This window comes from Macaca thibetana, chromosome 12 (assembly GCF_024542745.1).
Source record: "Macaca thibetana thibetana isolate TM-01 chromosome 12, ASM2454274v1, whole genome shotgun sequence".
In the NCBI taxonomy this organism is placed as follows: Eukaryota; Metazoa; Chordata; class Mammalia; order Primates; family Cercopithecidae; genus Macaca; species Macaca thibetana.
Genome location: NC_065589.1, coordinates 42,101,172 through 42,117,002, shown reverse-complemented (window position 1 = coordinate 42,117,002; position 15,831 = coordinate 42,101,172). Strand labels below are relative to the sequence as shown.

Genomic DNA, 15,831 nt, shown 5'->3' with positions numbered 1-15,831 from the left:
CTATTATTGGATATTTGGCTTAATTCTAGTTTCCTTACTATCACAAATAATCTGCAATTGAACATCCTTGTAGATTAATCTTTCCCTACTCCCTCAATTGTTTATTTGAGATACATGCCCACAAGAGTGGCCCAGGTTTGGAAACACAGCCTCCATTTAGAAGTATCCATATTTCCATTCATTCAAAAAAAGACTTTGTCATGAAAGGAAATCTTTACTTCCTGGAAATAACATTTATTTTTCTGTGCACATAAATAGATGTAGTTATTATTCAAGCAACTGCTACTAGCTTACAGAACTTGAAGCTCAGAGCATTCTCCCAGAAGAACTGGCATCTAAGATCTAAAAGAATAGATTGGATAACTTTATCTCCATGTGTTTTTCCAAGCTGTTCACTCAGATTGTAAAATTAACTGTGAAGTAATCTTCTGTTCAGGATCCCCAGAAGTTTCCCGACATTCCAGAAAAGTTCATGAGTGCTCTAGAAGACTTTCCCATAGAAACACCCCAAGGAATTCAGATGTTTCAGGTTGGTGGACAGAGTTTTTTGTTTTTTAATGTTTATGCATTCAGATGTATGCATTAGGCATACTTCTCCTTCTTTTCAATAACTGTATTTAAGATAACGTCTATTGAAGCCAGCTGATGTTACCTATTGCTATACACACACAATTTGCTTGGTTTAGCTTCTATGCTTTTACTCAAGGCTACACAAGAATTAGATTCTGAATCATTGTTCTCCACTATTTTCAGTTTAGTTACCTCCTTTGCTCGCCCAATACCTGTTCTTCCTTTAAAACCCAAGTCAACATTTACTGCCTCTAGAAAGCCTTCTCTGCCTTATTACAACCACCCTGAATCTAGGATGTCTTCTTTTTGGGGGTAAGAGGAGAATTGTAACAAGAATATAATCCCTTACCATAGTACTTAATACTTAATGGATATTTATTAACCTGAACTCATGGATATGGATACCCAATTGCCTATAATTTTTTGTTTTTTGGGGTTTTGTTTTGTTTTGTTTTTTGTTTTTCCCTAACACGTGAGTAAGCCAGATATATCAGACCTAATTTTCAGGGCATGAGAATTCCTCGTGGCAAAATAATTTACTTTATCCGTTAACAGTGTGTGGATCCCCACCAACCCCCACAAGATCCAGTTGGACACCCAGTCATGCACCAGTCGGCCATTAAACACACCACAGGGGAAGCTGTGTATATTGACGACATGCCCTGCATCGACCAAGAACTCTTCCTGGCTCCAATCACCAGCACCAGAGCTCATGCAAAGATCATGTAAGGAAGTAAAAGAGATTCTTAATGTTACTGAAACACATTCACAGTTTCACATTCAAATCAAGGGCTTATTAAATATTTAATTCAAATAAGAATATTAATTTCCAGCGTGGTGGCTCACACTTGTAATCCCAGGCCGGGGCAGGCAGATCGCTGGAGCTCAGTAGTTCGAGACCAGCATAGGCAACATAGCGAAACTCCATCTCTACAAAAAATTAGCCAGGCATGGTGGCATGCGCCTGTAGTCCCAACTACTGAGGAGGCTACCTGAGTCCAGGAGACCAAGGCTGCAGTGAGTTTTGATCACGTCACTGCACTCCAACCTGGGCAACAGAGTGAGACCCTGTCTCACAAAAAAAAGAAAGAATACACATTTATTTTTCTGGTTGAGAATCAGTCATTTTTTAAGCATAGTTATGTAAGAATCCAAGGATATGAAAGAGTTAGAACATCTGCTAAATACTGGCATTTTTCAACATAGAATATTGCTCCACGATTTAGTTATGACGTCCATTATAGTTTCTCCCTGTGTTTGAGGAATGACTGGGAACTGGCTCCCGAAACTTTAATATCTACCTTCAAATTTTCTCTCCTAGATCAATTGATATTTCAGAAGCCCTGGCACTTCCAGGTGTTGTTGACGTGATAACAGCAGAGGATGTTCCAGGAGATAATAACTATCAAGGAGAGATTTTCTATGCACAGAATGAGGTGGGTGATTTATGTGTGGTTTATTATTCAAATACCTTGCTGGAGATGCCAAAATGATTATTGGTTATGACTATAGCCATCCATGGATCCATGTTCACATCACAAAGACTTGTTGGAAACCAATGACTCTGCCTCAGTGATTCTCAACTTCTCTCTTGAATTGTGGACCCTTTTGAGATTCTGATAAAAGCCAGAAGTCCTCAAAGAATACTTCTCAAAAGTCATGAAAGTCATAGAAGCAACACAGATCATAAGACATTGAAAGAACCAGCAGAATGTTAGGTTAATTGGATCACTGTGTATGCTGAGGGAATGGTGAGTAATGTGGCCAAGAACAACCAGAAGGGAGATCATTAAAGCCAGATAATTAGTTTCTACATTCAACTTTGGGCCCCCTAAGTCCCACTCAAACCACTGTTGTAAATTTATTCTCATAGGTAGAAAATAATCTTGCTTTTGGTCACAAAAACCCAATAGGTAAATGTAAGAATGTGGGAACAGTAATTCCTTTTTAATGAGTCTGTGTTTTCGCTAATTACAACATGTGGCTTTCTGCAGGTAATTTGCGTGGGTCAGATCGTCGGCACTGTGGCCGCTGATACCTATGCTCATGCAAGAGAGGCAGCCAAAAAAGTGAAGATCGCTTATGAAGACATAGAGCCAAGGATTATCACAATAGAGGTAGTCAGACCGCTTTGTGTCTTCTAGAATGACTTCAGTGGTGGACTTGGGGCACAGTTCAACCCATGGAGTCATAAAATAGCATAAGTTGGGTTCCATCTATACTTTGTTCAGTGTTACCTGTAGTTTTAGAGTGAAGGCTCCCGCAATTTGCCCCTCAAGACAGAAACTGAGTCCTTTCCTGCTTAGACTCCTCCTTCCCACCACTGCTTCTACAGGGACCCGTGGAAATGAAGCATTCTGTGCCCACTTCTCCTGTGACCTCTTGCCAAGGCATGGGCTAAGAATGCAGATAAGCAACACCTGAGAAATGTCCTTATAATCTCATATACAAAAGCAGTCAGCTGGAAAATCTAGAGCACTGTGGAAATCAGAAAAAAATGTAACACTTACTTATGACAACTATTGGGTCCTCTGTCTCCCTGCCCACTTACTGCTCAAGCACAGACAGGCTCTGGAGACAGACTACTTTGATTCATCATCTGACTCTGCCACTAGCAGCCTCTTAATAGCAGCAAAAGCTGTAAACCCCTCATACCTCAGCTTTTCCTTCTGTAAAATGGTAATTCTAAAAGTACCTACACCAAAAGGTCATGGTAAGCTTAAATGAGAGAATCCCAGTAAAATCCTTAGCATAGCACCTGGGACAGGGAATGCATTCAATAAATGTTACCTATCATTTTTGTTTTAGTTGTCATGAATGAGGGCAAGGACATGTTGCGTGCTCTTGTACTTTATATCCCCAGTGCCTAGCAAAGCTCTAAACCCACAGTAGATGCTCAATAAACATATGTTGGATGACGGAGGGATGGAGGGATGGAGGAATCGATGGATAGGTGGATGCATAAGCAATATGGACACCCTCCACCCCCCCACCCACAAAGTAGATTCAGTCTTGAGCATCCACTTCATTTCTCCCCTCTTCTTCCCAACAGCTGCCAAGTTCAAGTTTTTTCCAGTTATCTTTTAAACGTCCCTTAAGGCTGCCCCTTTCTTTTCATTCTCGCTTTCACTCCACCCTCCAGCCTAGTCCTCACTATCTTCTTTTCAGATTTACTACAAAAACCACTAAAAGAGGCTCTTTTCTTCCATTTCAGCCCATCTACCTAACATAGTAACTTTCCTAAGTCACTAAGGTCATTAGGTCACTTTTCCTATTTAACACTATGCCCTTAGATAAGGTCCAAACTCTTTAGTATCAAATCAAGGTCTTTAATAGTCCAGCCACATTCCACCTTTCAAACCCATCTTCCACTGTTTCTTGATAGAAAACCTGCACCCTGGCCATTCTGGCCTTTTGCTCTTTTTGGCCCCTCAGCTTGGTTTCAGCCTCAAACTATTGTTTTATGATGTGCCTTTGACTTCAAATGATTCAGGATCCAACTCAGGTCACCCATTCAAGGCCATTCCTGGGCCCCATCAGCCTCCTCCTTCTTGACCTCTCTTTACTATTGAGTAACCCTCTAGCCCCAGAGTCAGCACCTAACTGCCAAACTGACTCAGATCATCACTCAGCAATGGAGAGGTGGGAAGCGGGTTTATATACCCTTGTGTCCCCCTCAGCCCTTCCCCAGAGCACTGTACAAAAATGAGTCACCAATGCCTGTAATCCATTTGAGTCCGCCTTCTTCTGACTCTTCACGCAGCCCTGGCTCTGATTTTCTCAGTGTAATGAAGACCTGATACAGTAGAAACATGGAAGCGTGGAATTTTCATGGGAAACAAATTGTTTACTAGAATGCAAAATTAAATCTTTTGCTGTTGTTTTGGTTTGTTTTTCCACTGCAGCAAGCCCTAAAGCACAATTCATTTCTTTTTGATGAGAAAAAAATCGAGCAAGGAAATGTAGAGCAAGCCTTTAAATATGTTGACCAAATCATTGAAGGTAAGTAATCTTAGCGAGAAAAGGGAAGCTTCTGAAGCTGAAGACTCTAATTTCAATCATCTGGACTGAAAACTACTGAAACTCTAAGGCAATATTTCCCATTCAAGTGTGATTTTTAAACAGTAATTTAAAGTGCAGAGGAAATTTACAGGTTGGTGAATTTTTGTGTATGTATAAACATGTGTAAATACTACCCACATCAAGACATAGAACGTGACTGGGCACAGTGTAATCCCAGCACTTTGGGAGGCCAAGGCAGGCAGATCACTTGAGTTCAGGAGTTCAAGACCAGCCTGGCCAACATGGTGAAACCTCATCTCTACTAAAAATACAAAAATTAGCCAGGGGTGGTGACATACACCTGTAGTCCCAGCTACTAGGGAGGCTGAGGCATGGGAATCGCTTGCACCTGGGAGGTGGAGGTTACAGCGAGCCAAGATTACACCACTGCACTCCAGCCTGGATGACAAAATGAGACTCTGTCTCAAAAAATAAAAATAAAAAATTTTAAAAAGACATAGAAAATTTCTGCACCCCCAGCATGCTTCCATGTGTCCTCTCTTAGTAACCCCTCAAGGTATTATTCTAATATTTATCACTGTAAATTAGCTTTACCTCATTTGCACTTTATATAAATGGAACCTTATAACCTCTGTTACGCCTTCTGCTTTTATTTAACATTATGTATGAACGATTCATTCATGTTGTTGCATAGATTCTTTTTTCTCATTGGTAGTATTCTGTTATGCAAATATTTCACAATTTATTTATTCATTCTACCATTCAGGACATTAGAGTTGTTTTTAATTTGGCGGCATTATGAATAAAATTTCTATAAACACTATTATGCTTATATTTTGGTGAACATAGCACTTGTTTCTAATGGAATATACCCAGGAATGAAATTGCTGAATAATAGCTTTTTTTTTTTTTTTTTTTTTTTTTTTTGAGATGGAATCTGGCTCTGTTGCCCAGGCTGGAGTGCAGTGGTGTGATCTCGGCTCACTGCAAGTTCCGCCTCCCGGGTTCACACCATTCTCCTGGCTCAGCCTCCCGAGTAGCTGGACTACAGGTGCCCGCCACCACGCCTGGCTAATTTTTTGTATTATAATAAAGACAGGGTTTTGCTGTGTTAGCCAGGATGGTCTCGATCTCCTGACCTCATGATCTGCCCACCTTGGCCTCCCAAAGTGCTGGAATTACTGGTGTGAGCCACCACGCCTGGCCACAGTCCTCCCACCTCAGCCTCCTAAGTAGCTGGGACTACAGGCATGCACCACCATGCCCAGCTAATCTTCGTATTTTTTGTAGAGATGGGGTTTTGCCACGTTGCCTAGGCTGGTCTCAAACTCCTGGGCTCAAACAATCCCCCTTCTTTAGCCTCCCAAAGTGCTGGGATTACAGTGTGAGCCACCACACCCAGACAATTTCTTCCATTTATTTATTTATTTATTTTTGAGATGAAGTTTCGCTCTTGTTGCCCAGGCTGGAGTGCAATGGAGTGGTCTCGACTCACTACAACCTCCACTTCATGGGTTCAAACGATTCTTCTGCCTCAGCCTCCCTAGTAGCTGGGATTACGGGCTTACACCACCACACCCGGCTAATTTTTGTAATTTTAGTAAAGATGGAGTTTCACCATGTTGGCCAAGCTGGGCTCGAACTCCTGACCTCAGGTGATCTGCCCACCTCAGCCTCCCAAAGTGCTGGGATTACAGGCTGAAGCCACCGCGCCGAGTCTAATTTCTTCATTTTAATGAATATCAATTTTTCAGTCTTTTATTTATAGCTAATGATTTTGTGCTCATTGAAGAAATTTTGCCTGTCCAACGGTCATGAAGATATTCTCTTATGTTTTCTCCTAGAAACTTGATTGTTTTAGCTTTTGCACTTAGGTCTATGATTCACCTCAAATTAAATTTTCTGTATGATGTGAGATATGAGTCAATATTCCATCTTTTTCATGTGGATATTCAATTGACCCAGCACCATTTATTGAAGACTATCCTTTCCCTTACTGAATTGCAGTGCAGCTTTTGTTGTTTTCCAGATGTCTACATATGTGTTGTTCTACTTCTGAGTTCTCTATCATATTCTATTTGTCTATTTACCTATCTTGCTAATACCAGTGTCTTACTTGCTGTAACTTTATAGTGAGTCTTAAAATCCGATAATTTAAGGTACTTTTGCTGCTGTTTCTTCAATACGACCTTAGCTATTATAGGTCCTTTGCATTTTTGGATAAATTTATCATTAATTCATAAATCCCGCCAAAAATAATTTGTTGGGATTTTGATTGGGATTGCATTGAAACAATATATCAAATTTGAGAGAATTGAAATCTTAACAATATTATGTCTTCTAATCCATAAGCATGGAACACTTTGCCTTTTATCTAGGTTTTCTTTAACTTTTCTCAGTAATTTTTAGTTTTCACTATAGAGATCTTGCAACTCCTTTTTAATATTTATTCCTAGTATTTTATGCTTTGTGATACTATGGTTATTTTTATTTAACTTTATTTAACTTGTTGTGTCTAGTATATAAGAACGCAGTTAATTTTTGTATATTGATCTTATATCTAGCAATTTTGCTTAATTCCTTTACTATTTTAATAGACTTAGAGATTCTCTTGAATTTTCTTTTTTTTTTTTTTTTTTTTTTTTGAGACGGATCCCATTGATCGTGATCTCGGCTCACTAGCTCCGCCTCCCTACGCATTTCTCCGCCTCAGCCTCCCGAGTTGAGACTACAGGCGCCCGCCACCACGCCCGGCTTAGAACGGGGTTTCACCGTGTTTAGTCTATCTCCTGACCTTAACCCGCCTCGGCCTCCCAAAGTGCTGGGATTACAGGCTTGAGCCACCGCGCCCGGCTGAGATTCTCTTGAATTTTCTATGTACACAGTTGTATGACAGTTTTATTTATCTTTTCCAATCTTGACACTGTTATTTGTTAATTGATTTGTTTAGACTTAACGTTCTGGCTAAGATTTTTTTTTTTAAGTTCTAGGTTTGTGTGTGTGTATGTGTGTGCATGTGTCTGTATTTTAATTTTATTTAAGTTCTGGGGTACACATACAGGATGTGCAGTTCTGTTATACAGGTAAACATGTTCCATGGTAGTTTGTTTCCCTATTAACCCATCACCTCAATATTAAGCCCAACATGCATTAACTATTTTTCCTGAAGCTCTCCCTCCCTCCACCCTCCAAGAGGCCCCAGTGTATGTTGGTCACCTCCCTGTGTCCATGTGTTCCCATTGTTCGGCTCCCATTTATGAGTGAGAACATGCGGTGTTTGGCTTTCTGTTCCTGCGTTAGTGTGCAGAGGATAATGGCTTCCAGCTCCATCCATGACCATGCAAAGAACATTCCTCATTAAAAAGTGGGCAAAGGACATAAACAGACACTTCTCAAAAGAAGACATTTATGCAGCCCACAACCAGAAGAAAAAAAGCTCAACATCACTGGTCATTAGAGAAATGCAAATCAAAACCACAGTGAGATACCATCTCATGCCAGCCAGAATGGCTTTTATTAAAAATTCAAAACAACAGATGGTGGCAAGGCTGCAGAGAAGTAGGAATGCTTTTACACTGTTGGTGGCAATGTAAATTAGTTCTACCATTGTAGGAGAGAGTGTGGCGATTCCTCAAAGATCTAAAACCAGAAATGCCATTTGACCCAGCAATCCCATTACTGGGTATATACCCAAAGGAATACAAATCATTATCGTATAAAGATACATGCATATGCATGTTCATTGCAGCACTATTGACAATAGCAAAGGCATGGTATCAACCCAAATGCCCAGCAGTGATACACTGGATAAAGAAAATGTGGCACATATACACCATGGAATATTATACAGCCATAAAAAAAGATTTTTTATATTTTAAAAAATAGCAGGCCAGGCGCAGTGGCTCAAGCCTGTAATCCCAGCACTTTGGGAGGCCAAGACGGGTGGATCACAAGGTCAGGAGGTCGAGACCATCCTGGCTAACACAGTGAAACCCAGTCTCTACTAAAAAATACAAAAAAAAACTAGCCGGGCGACGTGGCCGGCTCCTGTAGTCCCAGCTACTCGGGAGGCTGCGGCAGGAGAATGGCGTAAACCCGGGAGGCGGAGCTTGCAGTAAGCTGAGATCCGGCCACTGCACTCCAGCCTGGGTGACAGAGGGCGACTCCGTCTCAAAAAAAAAAACAGCAATATTGACTGGCCATGGTGGCTCACACCTGTAATTCCAGCACTTTGGGAGGCCTAGGCAGATGAATCACCTGAGGTCAGGAGTTCGAGACCAGTCTGGTCAACATGGTGAAACTCAGTCCCTACTAAAAATACAAAAATTAGCCAGGCCTGCTGGCAATTGCCTGTCATCCCAGCTACTTGGGAGGCTGAGGCAGGAGAATCACTTGAACCCAGGAGGCAGAGGTTGCAATGAGCCAAGATCACACCACTGCACTCCTGCCTGGGAAGCAAGAGCAAAATCCCATCTCAAAACACACACACACACACACACACACACAATACCTAGGTCCCATCTCATACCAGTCAAATTAGAATATTGGAATATGGGAAAAGGGCATTAATATTTTTTTAAAAGCTCCCCCAAGTGATGCTAATGTGTGGCCAGATAACCACGGCTGTCTTTACTAAGACAATCACTGCTGGTCTTTGGTAAGAATTCTAAAAGAATCTTCACAGGATCTATTACATTATTCTAAGTAACTAGAATGGCAAGTGGTGTAAGCTTTTATCTTTTATTAAAACCTGAGAGAGACCTTTAGGATGTATATTTCCTAACATCATTCTGTTTAAGTAGAAAATGTAGACTGCCTCCCAATTATAAAAACAATGCACTACTTTGTAAGAATAGTTGGACACAACCAGTAAACTCATGAGAGATGTTCAGATGTCTGAGAGTAACTACTACTTATACCAAACATTCATTACTCCACAGGATTTTATTTTTAAAATTAAATGAGGTTTTATAAAAACTATAAATTTGGGTCAAAGATTATTTAATAATAATAACATCAGCTAACACTTATCAAGTACTTACTGTGCCAGGTGCCATGTCTAAGCATTTTACATGTATTATATTATTTAATCCTAATAACAATCCTAAGAGATTAATATTATTATTAAACTTATTTTAAGCTACTATTTACTGCTTACTATTTAACATGCAAGCAGGACAACTCTGAGAAGGAACATATCAGTAGCTTCATTTCTCAAAATGAGGAAACTGAGGCTTATAAAAGTTAGATAATTGGCTGAGGTCTCATGTTCAGTTATCAGTAGAACCGGGACTGGCTGATCCCAAGGCCCTAGCTCTTAAGCACCATGCTATATTTTTTTTAATTATTATTCTCACCCAGAGGGCAGCAGATTGACAGAGTACCATTTGGAACCTTTGCCAATTGGGATTTCGGAAATTGTGAGAGTTCAGAATTTTGGCACAAGTAGGAAATTTGAAACGTGAAAGGAATTTTGGCAGGAATGACTAAGAGTCACACAGCATGTCAATATGGAGCAGTGTGGTGTCGTGGTTCACAGCATGAGTCAGTCAGGCTGCCTAGGTTTGAATCCCAGCTCCGCCACTTACTATCTGTGTCACCTTGGGCAGCTTACTTCACCTTTCCATGTCTCAGCTTCCCCACCTGGCAAGATCGGGGTAATGATACATGCCTCATCAGATTGATAGAAGGATTAAGTGAATTAATTGTCTATAAAGTGCTCAGCCTTAGAAAAATACCTAGTATATTGTCAACACCATCTGATTGTTAAGTAAATAAATTTGGGTTTAAAATATGCCACTTTCACATAAGGATTATTTTGAGCTAAAGGCAACTGAGAAGCAGCAGACACAGAAAAAAGTTATCTACCCGCCTCCTATTGACCTAAAAGTAGGGCATCAATGTCCCTTTATGAAGATGTTTCCTGACCCCTGTCTTGTACCAGGATGAGCAGAACAAGAGACAACTCCAGACTCTTATCAGCCCAGAGACGGCCCTGAAATAAATCTGCATAACAAACCTTACTAAAATAACCCTTATCCTCCATTAATTTCCCCTGTATATTTATCTCTCCACAATTTGCCACCCCCAGAAGCTCAAAACCCATTTCCTTTGTCTTCTCACTTCTCCACAAATGTATTGTCCTTTGTTAAAATAGTATATAAGCTTCTGGGTCTAACCACCTAATCACCTCATTGGGATTTTCCATTCATTTCTGTGACACCCTCCCATATGCATATGAAAAAAAACTTTTTTCTGCTGTTTAAAAAAAAAAAAAAAAAGTCCAGCTCTCCATAAGCTAAAGCAGTTCACTCTTCATAAGCAAAACACCACCAAGAACTCCCACGTTGGAACTTATGATTAAACATCGCCTTGTGTTTTGTGCTTTACAGGTGAAGTCCATGTGGAAGGACAGGAACATTTTTATATGGAAACATCGTCTATCCTGGCTCTCCCAAAAGAAGAAGATAAAGAAATGGTGTTACACCTTGGAACACAGTATCCAACCCGCGTGCAGGTAACTGGAGGAGATATAGGCTTCACCCCTAAGCAGTTGTGTGATCTCCTGGAAGTCACTGGGCATCTACATCCTTTTCTGTAAATTGCAAAAGGTGATAAAGATCACTCCTGAGGTCCCTTTTGGCGGGGGGTATGTGACTCTGGGTTCCAATGAACAACATGTATGTCCCAAAGTCACCATTGCCACTTATTACTAACATTTCCTGAGTCACAATCAGTCAGCTACACAACAGCAGACATTTCCTTGAGAGTTACTAGGGCACTAGGTACCCACAGCCTGCCGTAGCCCAGAAACTAAGGCAGTATCAAAAGCAGTCCCAGTAAAGGATTTGAGTAGACATTTCTCCAAAGAAGATATGTGAATGAACAATAAGCACATGAAAAAATGCTCAGCATCATTAGTCATTAGGGAAATGCAAATCAAAACCACAATGAAATACCATTTCCCACCCACTAGAATGTCTATAATCAAAAAGACAGACGATAACAAGTGTTGGCAAGGATGTAGAGAAACTGGAACCTTCATACATTGTCGATGGGCATGAAAAATGGCACAGCCACTTTGAAAAATAGTTTGGTGGTTTCTTAGGATGTTAAACATAGACTGAACATATAATTCAGCAATTCTGCAAGTAAATATCCACCCCAGATAAATGCAAAAACACTTATGAACAAATGTTCACAGCAGCATTACTCATAATAAACAAAAGTATAAACAACCCAGTGTCCAGCTGATGAATGGAGAAACAAAATGTGGTATATCCATGCAGTGGAATATTACTTAGCCATAAAATGAATGGAGATTTTGTCTTGTTGGCTCCTATGTAAAGGAGGCTTTTCAACCTGAGAACAGACTGAGGAGGTTGGTGATAGTGTCGCCAGCACTTTTGTCGCTGGGTGCCTGGGCTGGGAGAAACCGCCCAAAGGAAGCACTATGATTTTGGCCACACAATTGTTGGATGAGTTAATGGGCTGGGACCAAAACCTCACCCCGGACAAGAAGCGCAGCAACATGTGGTGGGACCACAGAACATTTATAAATACTATCTCTGTGGTTTTTGCTCTGCAGAATTGTTCACATATACACATTCTGATCTTGGTCCATGTGAAGAAATTCATACTGCAAAGCTACAAAAACAGTCTGAGAAGAGCTCTCATTTTATGAAAGTTGGCTATGAGAGAGGTGTTTTTTGTTTGTTTGTTTGTTTGTTTTGCCATACTTACAGAGCTTACTTGCAAAAGTAGAACGTAGAACCAGAAGGAGGCCATACTCATTTGGCATTGTCTCAAATCCAGCAGTCTTCTGGGGTGGCTGGCTCAACAGGCAAAAATGAAGAAAAAATTCAGGTTCTAACAGACAACATTGATGTACTTCTGCAGAAGATTGAAGAATTCGGGTCTGAAGGAAAAGTAGAAGCCCAGGGGATGATGAAATTAGTTGAACAATTAAAACAAGAGAGAGAATTGCCTAGATCCACAGCCTTGAAAATTGAAACTTTTGCTGCACACACACACACACACACACACACACACACACACAATGGAAGTTTGTGAAGTGTGTGTAGCCTTTTTGATAGTAGGAGATGACCAGTCCTGGGTAGATGACCGTTTGTTGGGAAAAAAACACATGGGACATGCCAAAATTAAAACTACTGCAGAAGAATCGAAAGAAAAGTTAAGAAAAAGGACTCAATCTGATCATGACGAGCGTCTAAAAAAGGAGAACAAGAAAAGGAAGAGAAAAAGAACATGAGAGAGGAAGTGAAGGAGAAAGGAAAAGATGAAGGGACGAAGAAAGAGAAAAAGAAAGGGCTTATGACACAGAAAGAAGAAAGAGAAGGTGTTCATGAAATAGGCACTTGATATGGTTTGGCTGTGTCCCCACCCAAATCTCACATTGAATTGTAATAATCTCCACGTGTCAAGGGTGGGGCCAGGTGGAGATAATTGAATCATGGGGACAGTTTACCCATACTGTTCCCATAGTAGTGAATAAGTATCACAAGAGCTGATGGTTTTATAAATGGGAGTTCTCCTGTACAAACTCTCTTGCCTGCCGCCATGTAAGACATGACTTTGTTTTGCCTTTGCCTTCTGCCATGATTGTGAGGCCTCCCTAGCCATGTAGAACTGTGAGTCAATTAAACCTTTTCCCTTTATAAATTACCCAGTCTCAGGTATGTCTTTATTAGCAATGTGAGAACAGACTAATACAGCACTCAAGCCAAACTTCAGACTGAAGATGCAGCAGGTCTTGGGACCACAAAAGATCATGAAGCAGAGAAAGAAGGTGAAGCAGAAGTAGAAATCAATGAAGAAGCAGAAGCCATGAGCAGTCAGAAAGAAAACATAGATTTCGAAGTTGGGATCAAAGAAAATCAAAAAGCCAGAATTGAAAGTCATATAAGCACAGGACAAAAGTTGGGACAAAGAACAAGATAGAAAATCCAAGGAGAAAGAGAGGATTTGATGATTAATAAAAAGTAGTGTGAAGTCTGGTAGTCAAGAAAAACAGAGTGAAGACACAAACATTGAATCAAAGTAAAGCGATACTAAGAATGAGGTCAATGGGACCAGTGAAGACACTAAATCTGAATGTGACACTCGGTTCAATTAAAACCAATCTGATAAGACCTTAGATCAGACAGAGTACTACTGTTCAAAGATTTTTGGAAGAATGCTGAAAATGGCATAAAATGAAGATTGACATTTAACAAATGAGGTGAAAGAAAACTATAGTAGCATAGAAAAAGTATAAAGCTCAGTCAGTTTTTAAAATTGTTATTATTAAAAATTAATTCAGGACTGATATAACCTACCAGTTTTCAGAACATATGTTAATAGTATATATGCCACTGAAAACTTAGGTCCTGTATCATATTTTTTTAAGACTTTTTAAGAAATTTTACTTAAACATGTGGCTTGCTTAGTGTTTAATTGCAAGTTTTCGTTCTTGGACTTTGAAAACAGGATTAAACGTTAGTACTTGTGTGAATCAGACTAAGTGGAATTTCATTTTTACAACTCTGCTATACTTAGCCTTTGGATTTAGAAGCAAAAATAAAGTTTCCCTGACTTTCTGTTACAAAGTTGATTGTCTCTGTCATTGACAAGTTTTAGTATTATTCTCCTTCTAATAAAGTTATTGACTAAAAAAAAAAAAAAGAAAAGGAATGGAGTACTGACACATGCTACAACACGGATGAAACCTGAAAATATTATGCTAAGAGAAAGAAGTCAGTCATAAAAGACTACGTAGTGTATGATTCCACTGACATGAAATGTCCATAATGGGCAAATCTATATAGACAGAAAGTAGATTAATGGTTGCCCAGTGCTGGGGGTTTGGGGAAGATGAGGAGCAAGTGCTTAATGGATACAAAATTTCTTTGCAGATGCTGAAAATGTTCTAAAATTAGATTATGGTGATGATTACACAATTCTGTAAATATAAGTATTTGTTGAATTACTAGATTTCTTTTACTGGGCAGAGGGGAAATACAAGGATGAGAAAGTAAACTATTAAATTGCATTTACATAACTTTGGGAACTTACATCTTGCAGGAATATGTGGCTGCAGCACTGAACGTCCCAAGGAATAGAATCGCCTGCCGCATGAAAAGAACTGGAGGAGCGTTTGGAGGGAAAGTGGCCAAACCTGCTGTGCTAGGAGCTGTCAGTGCTGTGGCCGCCAACAAGTAAGAGTCACAGTGGCATCATTAGCAGTCCAAATAGCATTGATGCCATCTGCATTCTTTCAGCCCAGCACCCCAGCTTTCGTCTCAGCTTTCAACTCAGCTGAGGTTGGCCACATGGAAGGAATGTCAAACCCCAGCCCCAAAAGAGACACAGTTTGTCATCAAATAAAGCAGGGGCTCTGCAGCCACCTGGGAATGTTCACTTAGCCTCTGTGTCATCCAGCTGGAATACCCAAACACTGGACTAGCCATGACTTTTGTGAACCTTGTAACTACCAAAGTTCAGTTATTCAAACTAACTTATCCCAGGCTACTTCTACAAAAAGAAAAACCATGAACATCTTAGCTCATTGGCACTTTCCAACAATAGGAAAAACTGTCCTATAAATTGCAGGTTTGCAGGCACTGGGAACATTCCATCAGAAACCAGAGGAGTCCTCGATGGACATTTTATGAAAGGGGAGTCTGAATGCAAGGAAGGTTACGCTCGATGGAGTATTGGAGCTCAACCCTTTTAGCCTCAACATCCCCTTTAAGGCAAATATTTAAAATCGCAATTACTTTTGCACCAACCTAATATTTTAATGCTCTCTTAACTATCTCAAAGTGAAATTCACAACAATAAAACCTACTAGGGGGCAGAGCAAGATGGCCGAATAGGAACAGCTCCAGTCTCCAACTCCCAGCACGAGCGACACAGAAGACCGGTGATTTCTGCATTTTCAACTGAGGTACTGGGTTCATCTCACTGGGGAGTGCCGGACGATCGGTGCTGGTCAGCTGCTGCAGCCCGACCAGCGAGAGCTGAAGCAGGGCGAGGCATTGCCTCACCTGGGAAGCGCAAGGGGGAAGGGAATCCCTTTTCCTAGCCAGGGGAACTGAGACACACAACACCTGGAAAATCGGGTAACTCCCACCCCAATACTGCGCTTTAAGCAAATAGGCACACCAGGAGATCATATCCCACACCTGGCCGGGAGGGTCCCACACCCACGGAGCCTCCCTCATTGCTAGCACAGCA

General features: G+C 40.6%; 1 protein-coding gene and 1 pseudogene across 1 annotated transcript in view; both read left to right on the top strand.

Moving 5' to 3' along the window:
* The window catches only part of LOC126932103 (aldehyde oxidase 4-like), an 80,632-nt gene that overhangs the window by 39,431 nt on the left and 25,370 nt on the right, over positions 1 to 15,831 (top strand). Inside the window, 7 exon segments of the mRNA XM_050750618.1 lie at positions 437 to 529; positions 1,126 to 1,295; positions 1,892 to 2,006; positions 2,565 to 2,687; positions 4,476 to 4,572; positions 10,986 to 11,110; positions 14,677 to 14,810. Coding sequence (XP_050606575.1) covers positions 437 to 529; positions 1,126 to 1,295; positions 1,892 to 2,006; positions 2,565 to 2,687; positions 4,476 to 4,572; positions 10,986 to 11,110; positions 14,677 to 14,810 — 857 coding nt within the window.
* On the top strand, positions 11,571 to 13,729 carry LOC126932114 (luc7-like protein 3; annotated as a pseudogene).